The following is a 14,790-nucleotide window of genomic DNA, read 5'->3' as shown; positions in this document are numbered from 1 at the left end:
AGCTCCCTGGCCACTCGGAATATCACACAATTAGCCAGGTACTAGAAAAAATACCTTTTTATTAATTATTAGGAATAATCCATTCATTTAATGCAGAGTGTGTGGTGGGGAAGGTTGAGTGCTGTCGGGTGGATGAGGGAAAACGTGCACGAGGAGCAGTGGTGGGGAGGGGCTGGTCCCCCACTTTCCACAAACTACAAACAGCAACACGAACATAGAGAATGACTAATGAAAGGGTCCTCCCTTGGGTCTCTTTCCGTCCTGTTCTTCCAGTAGGAGTCCTAGGTGGTCCCTAGAGGTGCCAGGGCATCTGGAAATTCTGGGCTGGGAGTGGGGTGCAGTGTGTGGCCTCAAAGTTGTGCAGATACTTCCGGGCCTAGAGGAAGGGAGGGAGGCAGACAAGTTCAGGGCTGTGGTGACCATGGCTGCTGGACAGTGCTCTCCACCCATCACTCTTTCCATCTGCCCACTCCCTGTAGGAAAGCTGTCACTTCACCAAGCCCTGCATCAGCCCCCTGCCAGTCAGGCCTCCGCTCCCACCCTGCTTCCCACTCCTGCGCTCACCAGAAACAACGCCAGCTGTCGCCGTCCATCTGCGCTCATGTCCTCCCCTGCAGAGAGATGGCACTCACACACGGCCCCGTCTGTCTGCGTATCCCCCCCATTCCTGGCTCTTCCCATCCTCCCTCCTGCCCAGGCTGTCCTTACCCACACTCCAGGGAAAGTCGGGCCCGTGTTCCGCTTGGTAGGACCGGAGGACAGACAGACACCAGTCCTCCTCTACCTCCCATCGGCTATAAATCGAGGCTGGTCAGGGAGAGGGATGAGGGCCTATCAGTGCTCTGGCTTTGACAGGCCCCTGTCCATAAGCCTCACCCATTAACCTCTCACCTTCCTCTAGCTGGGAGGAGGCCTCTAGCCACTGTCTTACCACTCGAAGACCCTCCTCTGCCATCACGCGAGGATACCTACAGAGGGACCCAGGGATAGGGCAGGATTGATTTCACTCTTCACCCACGAGCCTCCCTCCGTCGCTGAGCCCACCACCTCCACCCCCAACTCCCCAGCTCTCACCGAAACTGCAGGAGCTTCAGCAGGAGGTCGTTGCCTCTGTTGGACATGATGTCCTCAGGAACCCTGGCGGTGAGAAGCAGTATGCAGGGAGAGGGGAAGTTGGGAAGGGTCTAGAAACCTGGGTAATTTCCTAGGCAGACTCTAGAATGCAGGAGAGGCAGAGGCCCTGGGCACTCACGTGGTGGTGATGATCTCATCCTTGGTTCTCCGGATCAGGAGCACAGGGCCCTGGAACCTTCAGGATAGAGCAGTGAGGAGGGAAGACTCCAGGGGAAGACAGGTGACAAGTGGCCTGCCCCCAGCCCTGCTACAGGGGCCCCTCATCTAGCCCTTCATATATAGGAGTGAGTCAGCCTAGGAATGGACATGGCTCAGTCTGGCCCAGGGGTGAGCTGGGGAGGTGGAAGGGGTGGAGATCCTTGCTGTTCCTAACCCTTTGGTTGCCAGATCACAAGGCTCAGAGTCTCAGAGGACCTAGGAAGGCCAGCTGGTCACTAGAGGGTGATAGGGTCACTCAGGGGATGTAAAGTAGTAGCCATTTACCAACTTAAGCACAGCAATACTAACTGCAGTATGTAATGCCCGGTGGAGCTGGAGGGGCTGGCAGGGGTGAGACACTGGGCTGCCCTCACCTGCACAGCTGCTCTGAGTTGTTTAGATTGAGATGCTCCCTCACCGTCCTGGTCACCAGGCCCCCTACAGCGGGATAAAGGTGGAGGGATGGCAGACACAAACCCTTAACCCAACATAAAGGTCCCCACTGTTCCTAGAGAGAGAAACTGAAGCACAGGCTAGAGGAACCCGATTCTCAACAATGACCTACAACCCACCCAAAGACAAGAGGAAGCACTTCCTGTTAGAACAGCCCTTAACTCCACACCACCCCTTCCCTGGTGGGCCTGGGAACTGCACTCACTCCAGCTGTCTGGCATGACCTTCAATGCCAAGGGCACCAGGTCATCAAAGGAGGCATCCAGGATCACAGCACTGATGTCTGGGTAGGACATGGCTGCCCACGTGGCTGGCACCAGGACAAGGAAAAAGAGGAAGACTGAGATGGCATCCTGCTGTTACCTCCGACCTGATCCTTCTTACTGTGTGATCCTGGAGGGTCTCTCCTTAATCACTGCCCCCCACCCCCACCCTGCCCCCAACCATCCAAAGATTGGAGAAAGAATGTAGAAGTGTATAGAGGACAGCAAGCAGAAAACATTTCCATTCCCCTCACCTCCCCACCCCAGGACACCAGTCTACTTCTTTTCTTTCTCTTTTTAGGTCGGAGACTAGGACTCAAACTCAGCATCCTGCTGCTTTTGTTTACTGGCTAGAGCTCTACCAACTGAGCCACTCCTCCAACCCCTCTGGTCTTGTGGGGCTTGAACTCTGGGCTTGGGCACTATCCCTGCACAGTTCAGCTCAAGGCGAGCGCTCTATCACTTGAGCTACAGCAGCACCACTTCCGGTTTTCTAGTGGTTGAGATAAAAGTCTCATGGACTTTCCTGCCCAGGCAAGCTTCAAACTACAATCCTCAGATCTCAGCCTCATGAGTAGCTAGGATTACAGGCGTGAGCAACTGTTGCACGGCTGGTCTACTTCTTTTAATGACCAGGCACAGGGTGGAAGAAAAGGTGAAGTATATAAATGGATACCATCTTCTAGGCCCACTTAGATTCCACTTCTCTCTTCCATAAGCCTTTCCTCCATCTCCCCCACCCCCTCCCGGAGCCCTCAGTGTAGGTCCCCATCTCTCCTGGGCAGGGTCACGAATGTGTCTACGGTGGGGAATGGGAGGGAGGCTGGTACCAGTGAATCCGCCAATGGACCAGGCGTAGACGACAATGTCCTGGGGCTGGAAGCCCAGGCGGTGAATGGCAAACTGGACCACCACATCCATGGCATTGGCCTCATTTTGTGGGAATGGCACCCCCTGCAGGAGGAAGGGCAAAGGCAGGACAGGGGGGTCACCATAAGGCCAGCTCACCTGTCACCTGTGTCCTGGAATGGCCTCTTCCTGTAGCCATCATGCAACACACACACAAAGGAGGTATGGGAAAAGCATGGCAGGGCAGGCGGTCCACTCCAGAAGACAAGTGTGTACAGTGAGGCCCACTGCGCCCTCTGCCAGCCCTACTGTGAAGGAGGGGCTACAGCTCCCAGGCTGCCTTCCCACCCTCAATACCGACGGCATGTGAGTGGGGGAGCCCCACAGAGACAGACAACTCATTTGCTCCCTCCAGTGGCCGAGCAGAGGAAGAGAACCAGGATTCTGGAAAAGGAAGGGATTCCAGAGAGGGTCTCACCGTGCTTCCAGCAAAGCCTGGATGATTCCAGCCCAGGACGGAATATCCAGCTGTAACACGGGGAGAAGGGAATGAAACTTCATGGCCCATGCTCCTTTCTGTCCATAGGGAAAGGACAGCAGAAGGTCCCTCTAGCTCAAGAGGCAATTAACTTCCGGCAGTCTCAAGATAACAGAGACAATGCCAAAGGAGAGACGTGTGAGTGTGGGGGGCAGGGGACGGAATAGGAGTGGGCATAATAAAGTTAGGGACACAGCCCAGAGCAGGAATGTATGGCTCACAAAACAAATGGGGAGTGAACTTTTCCCTAGACCTTGCGCAGAGAAGAAATGGCTACGGGAGGTCACAGCACTCGTGCAGGACACCTTCAGAGAACATTCCAGTCCAAGGGGCAGAGATCGGAAGGCTGGGGGCCAGGGCCTACCTTCCAGGGGTGTGGAGACACAGCCCACCTCATAGAAACCTGCATTTCCTTCACAGCAGATCACCTAGGAAGGAAGCAAACAGAGAGGCTGAGGAGGTGCCAGGTCTGGGCTGAAACCCTCATGTGAGCAGCAGTGGAGAGCACTATGAGAAGAGTTTGCAGGAGAGAGGAAGGGGAAGTTTCCCTTCTCCCCAAGGCGAATAGGGGCTTCTGGTTCCATGGGTCATTAAGGTGAGAGGCAAAGTAGTCACAAATGCTCAGGAAACCCCACCCTCAGAGGAAGACTCCAAGTCAAACTGTTCCCTCACCCAGCATATGTCTCTTCTTCCTTGGGAGACCTCCAAGGAGATATCTCTCAGGATGTGACTACAGATTTTTTTTTTTTTGGGGGGGGGGAATGGGGAGAGGCGGAGCCCTGGGTCTTAGATTTGTTTTCTCTACACTTTCAGACCTGTGACTGTTTCTGTTGTATGGAATGCTCATTGTTTTCCTTCTCGCTTTCGGGGCTCCAGTCTTATAGTCAGATAATTTCATGGTCTCCCAAGCTGAACTCCCATAGGAGAGGGCAGAGCTGGTACTAGAACCTAACCCCCTGGATGCCTGGCTTAGAGTTCTTTCCAGGACCATCTCAGGAGACTGCCTGGATCCAAGGACCAGCTCTGGGAAAGCTGTGATATGCCTTAGTTTTTTTGTTTGTTTGTATTTGCCAGTTCTGGCGCTTGAACTCAGGGTCTAGACACTGTCCCTGAACTTTTTTTTTTTTTTTTTTCCTCAAGGCTAGCACTCTACCACTTGAGCCACAGCACCACTTCTGGTTTTTTCTGTTTAGGTGGTACTGAGGAATCGAACCCAGGGCTTCATGCATTGCTAGGTAAGCACCCTACCACTCAACCACATTCCCAGCCTTGTACCTCAGTTTTATCATCTGTAAAGTGGGATGACATAATGGCACCTTTCTTGAAAGATGGTTGTGAGGATTAAATATATCTTACAAATAGCAAATACTGCTCTAAGTGGTGACATTATTCTTTTTTGATCCATGAAATGCCAACTTCTACTTCAGCTATTTCCCTATCTCGGGGTTTGTTTGGTAGTGGTGGTGGTGGTGGTTGTAGGGCTTGAAATTGGGGCCTAGGCTATGTCCCTGAGTTCTGTTTGCTCAAGGCTAGCACTCTACCCACTTGAGCCACAGCTCCACTTCTGGTTTTCTGATGGTTTAATTGGAGATAGGAGTCTCATGAATTTTCCTGTCTGGGCTGACCTTGAACTTCAATCTTCAGATCTCAACCTCCTGAGTCACTAGGATCATAGATGTGAACCACCAGCACCTGACTTCTCAGGGTTTATCTACATAAAATGTCTTTAGGGTCGTGCTGGGAGATGGGGTCATCCCCTTCTGTGGCTCCATACAAAAGGGAAGATTGGGATCTCCAGCCCCTCTATTGTCCTTTCTCCCCATGATCCATCTTTGGGCCCCCCTAGTCCCTCTCACCAGCTTTTGTCCCTGAGGCTCAGCTGTCCCCCGCCGGTCCACAAACATGGTGTCGATTTCATTGCCATCACAAGCCAGCAGCTTCGCTCGGCGACCATTACACTGAGCAAGGGAGAGGCAAAGGCCAGGTGGTGAGGGGCAAGGGCCATATCTCTTGGGGAGATTGAGCCGGCAAAGGGGTGGCAGGGGGAAAATCTTACCTCTTCCACCAGACGAGCCTGGCCCTGCAGCAGCACGGGCATGAGCGCCTTCTGGAGCAGGTACACGGAGCCTGGGTACAGCATGCGGCGCCCCAGGGTATGAGCTACCAGGTAGCTGTGGGGAACACGGTTAGTGAATCCCCAATCCTCTGCTTTCCCCTTTAGGGATTTGCTGAAATAATACATATGCTAGTGCTTTTCAAACTTTTTTTTTTTTTTTTTTGTCGGTCATGGGGCTTGAACTCTGGGCCTGGGCGCTGTCCCTCAGCTCTTCAGCTCAAGGCGAGCACTCTACCACTTGAGCTACAGCGCCACTTCCAGTTTTCTGGTGGTTTATTGGAGATAGGAGTCTCACGGTCTTTCCTGCCCGGGCTGGCTTTGAACCGCGATCCTCAGATCTCAGCCTCCTGAGTAGCTAGGATTACAGGCGTGAGCCACCAGCGCCCGGCTAAACTTTTTTTTTTAATTGCAAACTTTGTAGCTCACACCTATAAATCCTAGCTACTTACTCAGGAAGCTGAGATCTGAGAATTCCAGAGACTCTCCTCTCCACTTAACCAGCAAAAAGGCAGAAGTGGAGATGTGCTAGAGGTGTGGGGGATTGGGGGGATGGGGGCAAGAATTCATGGCCTAAGAGTTCAAGGCCCATTCAAGCACCAATACATACATACACACAGAAAGAATTTGTGAGATGCCATCTTGTGGCTGAGGATGTAGCTGAGTGGTATAGTGCTTGCCTAGTATATGTGAGGCCCTGAGTTCAACCTTAAGCATGTCAAAAAAATTATATTGTAGCCTGGTATGCAGATATGTATATGTATATGTATGTACACAGATGCTCCTTGGCTGATAAAGGGTTTATATATATATATATATATATATATATTTTTTTTTTTTTTTTTCTGGGGGGTCCAGTTGTAGGGCCTGAAATCTGGGCCTGGGCGCTGTCCCTCAGCTCTTCAGCTCAAGGCTAGTGCTCTACCACTTGAGCCACAGCGCCACTTCCGGCTTTTTTTTTCTTTTTTGCTTATGTGGTGCTGAGGAATAGAACCCAGGGCCTCTGGCATACAAGGCAAGCGCTCTACCACTGAGCCACCTTCCCAGCCCAAGGGTTTATATTTTTATTTGTTTGTTTTGGTCATGGGACTTGAACTCACAGCCTGGGCACTGTTCCTGAGTCTCTTTGTGCTCAAGATTAGTGTTTTACCACTCTGAGCCACACTCCACTTCCAGGTTTCCGGTGGTTAATTGGAGATAAGTCTCCCAGACTTTGCTGCTCAGGCTGGCTTTGAGCCTTGATCTTCAGATATTAGCCTCCCCAGCAGCTAGGGTTACAGGCATGAGCCACCAGCACCCGGCTAGGTTTATGTATTGATAAACCATACACTTAACACAACTAATCTACTGCACATCGTAGCTTAAGCATATAACACCATGTGCAGCACCAGTGGTTTGCCCTGGTGACCCCAGGGGCTAACTAGGAGCTGCAAAGAGCACGGAGAGTACCATGATGTACATATCACTACCCCAGAAAAAAAAAGTCAAAATCCATTTTTTTCCCCAAGTAGTGGTCCTAGCCATGATCCTAGCCTCAAAATCCAGATTTCAAGCCGGGTGCCAGTGGCTCATGCCTGTAATCCTAGCTACTCAAGAGGCTGAGATCTGAGGATCATGATTCAAAGCCAGCCTGGGCAGAAAAGTCCGGGAGACACTTATCTCCAATAAACTACTAGAAAACCAGAAGTGGTGCTGTGGCTCAAGTGGTAGAGCACTCGCCTTGAGCTGAAGAGCGCGGGGACAGCACCTAAGCCCAGAGTTCAAGTCCCACAACCGCCCAAAAAAGAAAAAAAAAAAAATCCAAGTTTCAAGTACAGTTTCCATTGTAGGCCTATTGCTATAGAAACGAAATAAGACTGTCTTATATAATTTTCAAAGTTTTATGAGATAATGCCTTGGTTTTTGTTTGTGGGGTCCCCCCTGCCAAGTACTAGAGTTAAACACAGGGATCTTGGCACTTGCTAGACAGCACTCTGCCCCCTGAGCCACCATGCCAAGTCCTAAGATCCATAGTTTGAAAGACACCAGAGTAGACAAATTCTTGTCAGAGCAGAGACCTGGATGTAACAGGTTTGTTTGGTTCGCATTTTTTTTTTTTTATTTGTTTTTTTTTGCCGGCCCTGGGACTTGAACTTGGAACATAGGCACTGTCCTTGAGCTTCTTGGCTGTCACTTTACAACTTGAGCCACAGCTCTACTACTTCTGGAGTTTTGGGTAATTTATTGGAGATGAGAGTCTTACAGAATTTCCTGCCTGGGCTATCTTTGAGCTGTGATACTCATATCTTAGGCTCCTGAGAAGCTAGGATTACAGGCATGAGCCACTGGTACCCAGCACACATGCGCACGCACCTGTGTGTGTGTGTGTGTGTGTGTGTGTGTGTGTGTGTGTGTGTGTGTGTTTCATTCTTGTTTTGTTTTGAATGTTTTGATTTTTTTTTTATATATATATATATTTTTTTTTTTTTTTTTTTGGGGGGGGGGGGGGTCCGGTCGTGGGGCCTGAACTCTGGGCCTGGGCGCTATCCCTCAGCTCTTCAGCTCAAGGCTAGCACTCTACCACTTGAGCCACAGTGCCACTTCTGGCTTTTTTCTTTTTGCTTATGTGGTGCTAGGGAATCGAACCCAGGGCCTCATGCATGCAAGGCAAGCACTCTACCACTGAGCCACCTCCCCAGCCCCTGTTTTGATTTTGTTTAGCTTGAGTTTTTCTTTAGTGGTACTGGGGATTGAACTCAGAGTCTCATGCTTATTAGGCAAGCACTCTACCACTTGAGCCACACCTCTAGCCCCTGGCTGTTTTATTCACTCTGGTATGTCGATTAGCTGCCACATAGGAGGTACTAAGAACATTATGTAAAGTAGGAGCTAATAAATACAGAGTGATTTGCATTACTAATCTAGTCAGATAAGACATAGTAGATATTGCCCTGAAAAAGATGATCAACCATGTCAGATAACCTAAGTAGACTTCATCTCTAGAACAGCATCCTCTCTCCAAATCCTCAAATCTGGCTTGCCCCTAGGACAAATCATATACAACCAACCACTGAATCTTCCCCCTTCCTTGGTATCTCGTGTGTGTGTGTGTGTGTGTGTGTGTGTGTGTGTGTGTGTGTGTGTGTGTGTGTGTGTGTGTGTGTGTGTGTGTGTGTGTGTGTGTGTGTGTGTGTGTGTGTGTGTGTGTGTGTGTGTGAGTTCTGGGGTTTGAACTCAGGGCCCAAGTGCTGTCAAAGCACTTCTTTTGCTCAAGGCCAACTTGGGTCACAGCACAGATCTACTTCTGGTGTTTTGATGGTTAATTGGAGATGAATCTCATGGACTTTCCTGCCCGGGCTAACTTGGAACCACGATCCTCAGATCTCAGTTTCCTGAGTTGCTAGGATTACAGGCCTGAGCCACCAGTGAGTGCCCAGGTCCTTCCTTGGTATTCTTCTATTTTTTTTTTTTAGATAAGAGTCTGAGATTCAGTACGTGCCACTTTTACACATTGGCTAGTACTCTACCAACTGAGCGATGCCTCCAACCCCCTTCCTTGGTACTTTTTTTTTCTTTTTGGTTGGTCATGGAGCTTAAACTCTGGGCCTGGGCACTGTCCCTCAGCTCTTCAGCTCAAGGTAAGTGCTCTACCACTTGAGCCACAGCGCTACATCCCGGTTTTCTGAGTGATTTATTGGAGATAAGAGTCTTGGGCTGGGGGTCTGGGAAGGTGGCTCAGTGGTAGAGCGCTTGCCTTGCATGCTCAAGGCCCTGGGTTCGATTCCTCAGCACCACATAAGCAAAAAGAAAAAAGCCAGAAGTGGTGCTGTGTCTCAAGTGGTAGAGCGCTAGCCTTGAGCTGAAGAGCTGAGGGACAGTGCCCAGGCCCAGAGTTCAGGCCCCACGACCGGACCCCCCCCCCCCAAAAAAAAAAAGAGTCTCACAGACTTTTCCTGCCCAGGCTAGCTTTGAACCACAATCCTCAGAACTCAGCCTCATGAGTAGCAAGGATTACAGGCGTGAGCCACCAGTACCCGGCTCTTCCCTGGTACTTTTGAACCTACTGTCTATTTGCCAGCAATTAAAAAATCCAAGAACCAGACACTGGTGGCTCATGCCTGTAATCCTAGCTAGGATCTAAGTTGAGATCTGAAGTTGGCAGTTCAAAGCCAGCCTGGGCAGGAAAGTCTGTGAGACTCTTATCTCCAATAAGCCACTAGAAAACTGGAATTGGTGCTGTGGCTCCAGCGGTAGAGCGCTCGCCTTGAGCTGAAGAGCTGAGGGACAGCGCCCAGGCCCAGAGTTCAAGCCCCACAACTGAAAAAAATTTTTTTTTTTTTTAAATCCAAGAGAGTCTGATCCACTGTTAGGAAAGTCAATACTGTCTTTGCTGGTCTCAGGCCCCCAGGCAAAATGGGAGTCCTTCAGAAATGTCACCCTACTTCATCTCCTCAACAGTCCTATAAGGCAGTCTATTCACAGATGTAGAAATAGAGGTACAGCATGGCCAAAAGCCAAGGTGGAGGAACCACAGAGCTGGAGGGCCAGAGCCAGGATAGTTACACAGAGGTGCACTAGACCCTGCACCAGCTGTAGAGATAATTCCTCCCCACCCCAATGCACTGCTCCCTTTCAGCCTTGCTGGGGAAGCTTCTGTATTGGAAATGTTAAGTATCCCAGTGCTTCACTTACTATCTGTGAGTCTCTTCTCTCCACACACAAATGTTTCTTCACCACAAACCATACACACAAAGCACACAACAGTAAGCCCAATAAGTGACAGCTATTTGACAATGAAGCACCTAGTCTCCAGGGGCCTGGTCCCATATCCCCTCCTCCCCAGCCGTGTCCCACCTGGTGATCTGACAAGGCAGCTTCTTAGCTCGGTTGAGGAGGGTGTCTGCTGTTCCCCGATGGAGGGGCTCTGGGCGAAGCAGGGCTACACCCCGGCGGGAAGGACCTCCTCGGGACTCCTTCCTGAGGAAGGGCAAGAAGTGAGAGATAGGGTTAGGAGCAGTGGGCTGGTTGGGTCTACGGAGAAGGTGACACTGAAAGGTAGGCCTGGGGCCTCTGAGAGGATGGAAGCAGAAGGACAGGATGGTGCAGAGATGATCAGACACAGTTCCAAGGGTGGAGGAGAGCTAAGGATGTGGCTTAGTGGTAGAGTGCTTGCCTAGCATGCATGAAGCCCTGGGTTCGATTCCTCAAAATCATATACACAGAAAAAAGCCAGAAGTGGTGCTCTGGCTCAAGTGGTAGCCTTGAGCAAAAGAAGCTCAGGGACAGTGCCCAGGCCCAGTGGTCAAGCATCAGAACTGACAACAACAACAACAAAAAAAACAAGGGAGGCGGAGAGCAAATATACTCACCGGCTGCTGGCTTCTTCCCAGTGGAAGTCCACTGGCCAGCTCCTGAAGTCAAAGTTGTAGTTGGCCAGCTGCTTCTGTGGTAGGCAGAGAAAGAAGAGAGAGGAAAAGGAATTGAGAACTGAAGAGGGATGCCCACCTCACTCCTCAACACTTTGATCATCCAGAGGCCTGACCCTCCTCCCACATCATGGAAAACCAAGCAGAAGTCAGCCTCCCAGGTCTCACGTGGAAAGCTCTAGCACATCAGGAGCAATCTGTCAAGGTAGAACTTCACTGTCTTCCCTCTTCCAGACAACAATCCTAACTTGGCTCTTCCAAAAACTGAAGGGTGAGCCAGGTGCCCGTGGCTTAGCCTGTAATCCTAACTACTCAGGAGGCTGAGATCTAAGGATCACGGTTCAAAATCAGCCCAGGCAGGGAAGTCTGTGAAAGACATCTCCAATAAACCACTCACAAAACCAGAAGTGGAGCTGTGGCTCAAGTGGTAAAGCGCTAGCCTTGAGCTGAAGAGCTGAGGGACAGACAGCACCCAGGCCCAGAGTTCAAGCCCCATGACTGACAAAAAAAAAAAAAAAGAAGGCTGAGCCAACCCATGATGAGAACTGGTGCTTCTGAGCCAGGGGATTAGACCCACTGGCGGCTCACTATTCCTTCTTTACTGGGGTTCTCTACAGGGTACCATCTTAGAAGCTCACAAGTTCCCCCAGCTGCTCCAACCAACAGTCCCCCAGCTGGCTGAGAGATGTCTGGCTCACAGTTGGCGTCTATATACCCAGGCTTTCCTCCAGAATAAAACCTTGACTCTTCCTTCCAGCCTCAGAGCCACTTCTTTCCCCCTGAGTCCTGTGGCCAGGGACCAGCGTTGCCACACAGACCATCTGTGCCTCGGGTCACCCTCCAGAGTTGGTCCACATGCTTTCTGCATGTGGAGCTGTATCTTCATTCTGCTAGATTCCTCCCCCATCCCCACAGCTCCCAGCTCTCTATTTTGAGGTTGAGTTTTTTTGGTTGTTTTTTTTTTTTAAATGCAAAAGAAAAAAAAATTTGTTTTACATTTTCAAAAATAACTTGACTGAAAGAGAGCAATACAAAAACTATACAAAAATGAGCTGGGCATTGGTCTCTCATGCCCATAATCCTAACTGCCTAAGAATCTGCCAAGATCTAAAGATTGTGGTTCAAAAGCCAGCCTAGGTAGACAACTCTGAGAGGTTCTTATCTCCAATTAACCAGCAAAAAGCTGAAAGAGGAGGTATGACTCTACTGGTGGTAAAGAGGCAGACTTGAAAAAGTCTAATGAGAACAGAAAGCCCAAGTTCACGAATTTGCACATGAAGTTCAAGTTCCAGTGTAGCCACCAAAATAAACAAGCAAAAAAACCTATACAAAAGTGTAAATAACAAAAGGAAGAAAAGCAAACTTAAGCCAGGCTTTATTCAGACTTATGGCCTTGCTCTGTAACTCTGCCAGGGCTACTCTTGTCTATTCCCTCAGGCATGTAGATGAGGGTAATCATGCTACCTCATGTGGCGTACGCGACATACAAAATGCTTCCGATGGCGCAGGATGGAGCATCATTACACAGCTCCATAAATGGTGTAGAATAGCCATTAACGCAATGATGGTGGCCTTAGCTGTTTGATCCCAGAAACCCCTTTATACTGGGAAGGAGCTTTATGGGCCCCCGTACCCTCTTTTCAAAGGTAATCACACTCCAGCACCGCAGGCCTGGCACAACTTAAAGGAAACTGTGCCCTGGCTTTTCTCCCTGCTGGCGCCACGCTGTGTTCCAGGCCAGGAGTGGACATACCTGTCCATCTTGTTTTGTCCCCAAACAAAGCTGGCATGGTGTTCCATTTGCAGCGCTAAACAAACTTTTATAGAACTGAGCTGCTGTGAAAGGGAGGAGAAAACGCTCTCCTAAGAAACGCTGTGGATGTTTCTATGTTTAGACACTTCTTGAGGCTGAAAGGTAGAGGAGGAAGAAGACTGTTCTAGAAGAAGTGGTAGGGAGGACAGTTCACTCAGTGTGCAGGCAAAGGCCAACAAAGCATATTTTGCCCTAACAGAAGCTGGTGTCTAGTATCCTAGGGTAGCAGAGAAGCTGTTCGTGGGGAGTGGGGAGCATGTCTAGAACCTTCCACCTTTCACCCAACTTCTTACCTTGTTTTCTGCAGACTGGTTCCGATGTGTCGCTTCTAAGATGGTGATGAATTGCCGGTACTGAGGGTTGGTCCAGCGACCGATGCCTGGTAGAGAAGATAGTAAATGGCATTAGGAAAACTGGGAAGCTGGCTGCTAAGTCTTAGGAAAATAATTGGAGATGTGGAAGAAGGGCCTGGAAGAAGTAAGACACAAAGGAACTGAAGGCCTGCAGTTGGGGTGGGGCTAGATCCTCCTACCAACTAACTAGATGATTCTTCTCCTTAGCTTTTTCAGGTTGTTATGTTTTTTCCTTTTTTTTTGGGGGGGGGTGCGGGAAGGGGTTGATCGTGGGGCCTGAACTCTGGGCCTGGTGCTGCCCCTCAGCTCTTCAGCTCAAGGCTAACACTGTCATTTGAGCCACAGCTCTACTTCCAGCTTTTTTTCTTTTTGCTTATGTGGTGCTGAGGAATCAAACCCAGGGCCTCATGCATGCAAGGCAAGCGCTCTACACTGAGCCACATTCCCAGCCCTCTTTTTTGTTTTTGCAAGTCCTGGGGCTTGAGCCCTGTCCCTGAGTCTCTTTTGCTTAAGGCTAGCACTCTACCACTTGAGCCACAGCGCCATGTCTGGCCTTTTCTGTTTATGTGATGCTAAGGAATTGAACCTAGGGCTTCATGCATGATGGGCAAGCACTTTGCCACTAAGCCACATTCCCAACCCATTTGTTTGTTTTAAATAGACTAACAGCCTACCTTGCAAAATGTTCACTTTCCTCAGGCTTAAAATGTTTTACAACCTTCCTACCTCCCCCTGGCTGACACTGGATTTCTCTTTTCCCAGCCAGCCCCCTCCATGCTTTTTCTAACTCCTGCCATCTAGCTTCAATCTCTTGCCCTTGGCCATAATTACTTCCTCACTGAATCTGTCTTCCCTGAGTCTCTTCAATAGCTCCACTTTATGCGTCCTATATCTCAAGATGACTCTATCTTCCTTGGCTTTCTGGACTCATCTTTGCCTCCTTCCAATCTGTGGGCTGTTTCTCTCCTACCCCCTTTCCCTTTCCTAAAGGCAGCAATTCTCAGTGCTGAGTCTTCTCTTCTTCCCCAAGATGGCATCCATTCTCCCTTCACCGCTGAGAAGGCTCAAAGGCTAACTTTATTCCTCACTGGCCTCACAGGTGTCCTGTGCCCAGCACTGTGCTATCACAGAGACATCAGGAAATAAGATATACAACTCCAGGTCCATAGAAAGCTTGAATTGTGCCTGAGGCTGAGGTAGGACTGAGAAAAAACAATCCACAAATAAATGAGAAAATGAGAAGCATAAGAGCTACAAGCAAAATAAAACCAGGATGAATTAGAATATTGTCCTGTCAAGGGTACTTCCCAAATATATGATCATGAGAAAATGAAGCAAACTGCATAATGATTTGCAGTGATGCTGTTTATGCCAAAAATGTGAAATGCACAAAATAGCACTATATTGTTAATGGATTTGTACCATATTTCATAGATCCTAAGAATTTTTTTTTTCTTTTGTCAGTCATGGGGCTGGAACTCTGGGCCTGGGTGCTGTCCCTGAGCTCTTCAGCTCAAGGCTAGAGCTCTACCACTTGAGCCACAGAGCCACTTCCAGTTTTCTAGTGGTTTACTGGAGTTAAGAGTCTCACAGACTTTCCTGACCAGGCTGGCTTTGAATCACTATCTTTAGAGCTCAGCCTCCTGAGTAGCTAGGATTATAGGCATGAGC

The 14,790-nt window shown here is 49.6% G+C and overlaps 1 protein-coding gene across 1 annotated transcript in view; it reads right to left on the bottom strand.

The window, feature by feature from the left end:
• Window positions 1-39: 39 nt before the first annotated feature.
• Abhd16a (abhydrolase domain containing 16A, phospholipase) overlaps window positions 40-14,790 on the bottom strand; it is an 18,853-nt gene continuing 4,102 nt past the window's right edge. The window contains exons 5-20 of the mRNA XM_042684184.1: window positions 13,060-13,145; window positions 10,897-10,970; window positions 10,382-10,504; window positions 5,492-5,606; window positions 5,292-5,393; window positions 3,800-3,863; window positions 3,376-3,425; window positions 2,879-3,002; window positions 1,991-2,095; window positions 1,707-1,770; window positions 1,253-1,309; window positions 1,075-1,137; window positions 892-968; window positions 709-807; window positions 565-611; window positions 40-376 (exon numbers count right to left, since the gene is read on the bottom strand). Coding sequence (XP_042540118.1) covers window positions 293-376; window positions 565-611; window positions 709-807; window positions 892-968; window positions 1,075-1,137; window positions 1,253-1,309; window positions 1,707-1,770; window positions 1,991-2,095; window positions 2,879-3,002; window positions 3,376-3,425; window positions 3,800-3,863; window positions 5,292-5,393; window positions 5,492-5,606; window positions 10,382-10,504; window positions 10,897-10,970; window positions 13,060-13,145 — 1,334 coding nt within the window. The 3' untranslated portion in view covers window positions 40-292. The remainder of the gene's footprint in view (window positions 377-564; window positions 612-708; window positions 808-891; window positions 969-1,074; window positions 1,138-1,252; window positions 1,310-1,706; window positions 1,771-1,990; window positions 2,096-2,878; window positions 3,003-3,375; window positions 3,426-3,799; window positions 3,864-5,291; window positions 5,394-5,491; window positions 5,607-10,381; window positions 10,505-10,896; window positions 10,971-13,059; window positions 13,146-14,790) is intronic.

Source organism: Dipodomys spectabilis, unplaced genomic scaffold (genome assembly GCF_019054845.1).
Source record: "Dipodomys spectabilis isolate Male_0828 unplaced genomic scaffold, ASM1905484v1 ptg000085l, whole genome shotgun sequence".
NCBI lineage: Eukaryota > Metazoa > Chordata > Mammalia > Rodentia > Heteromyidae > Dipodomys > Dipodomys spectabilis.
The sequence above is the reverse complement of the archived record's forward strand: the minus strand, read 5'-3'. Positions and strand labels throughout refer to the sequence as shown.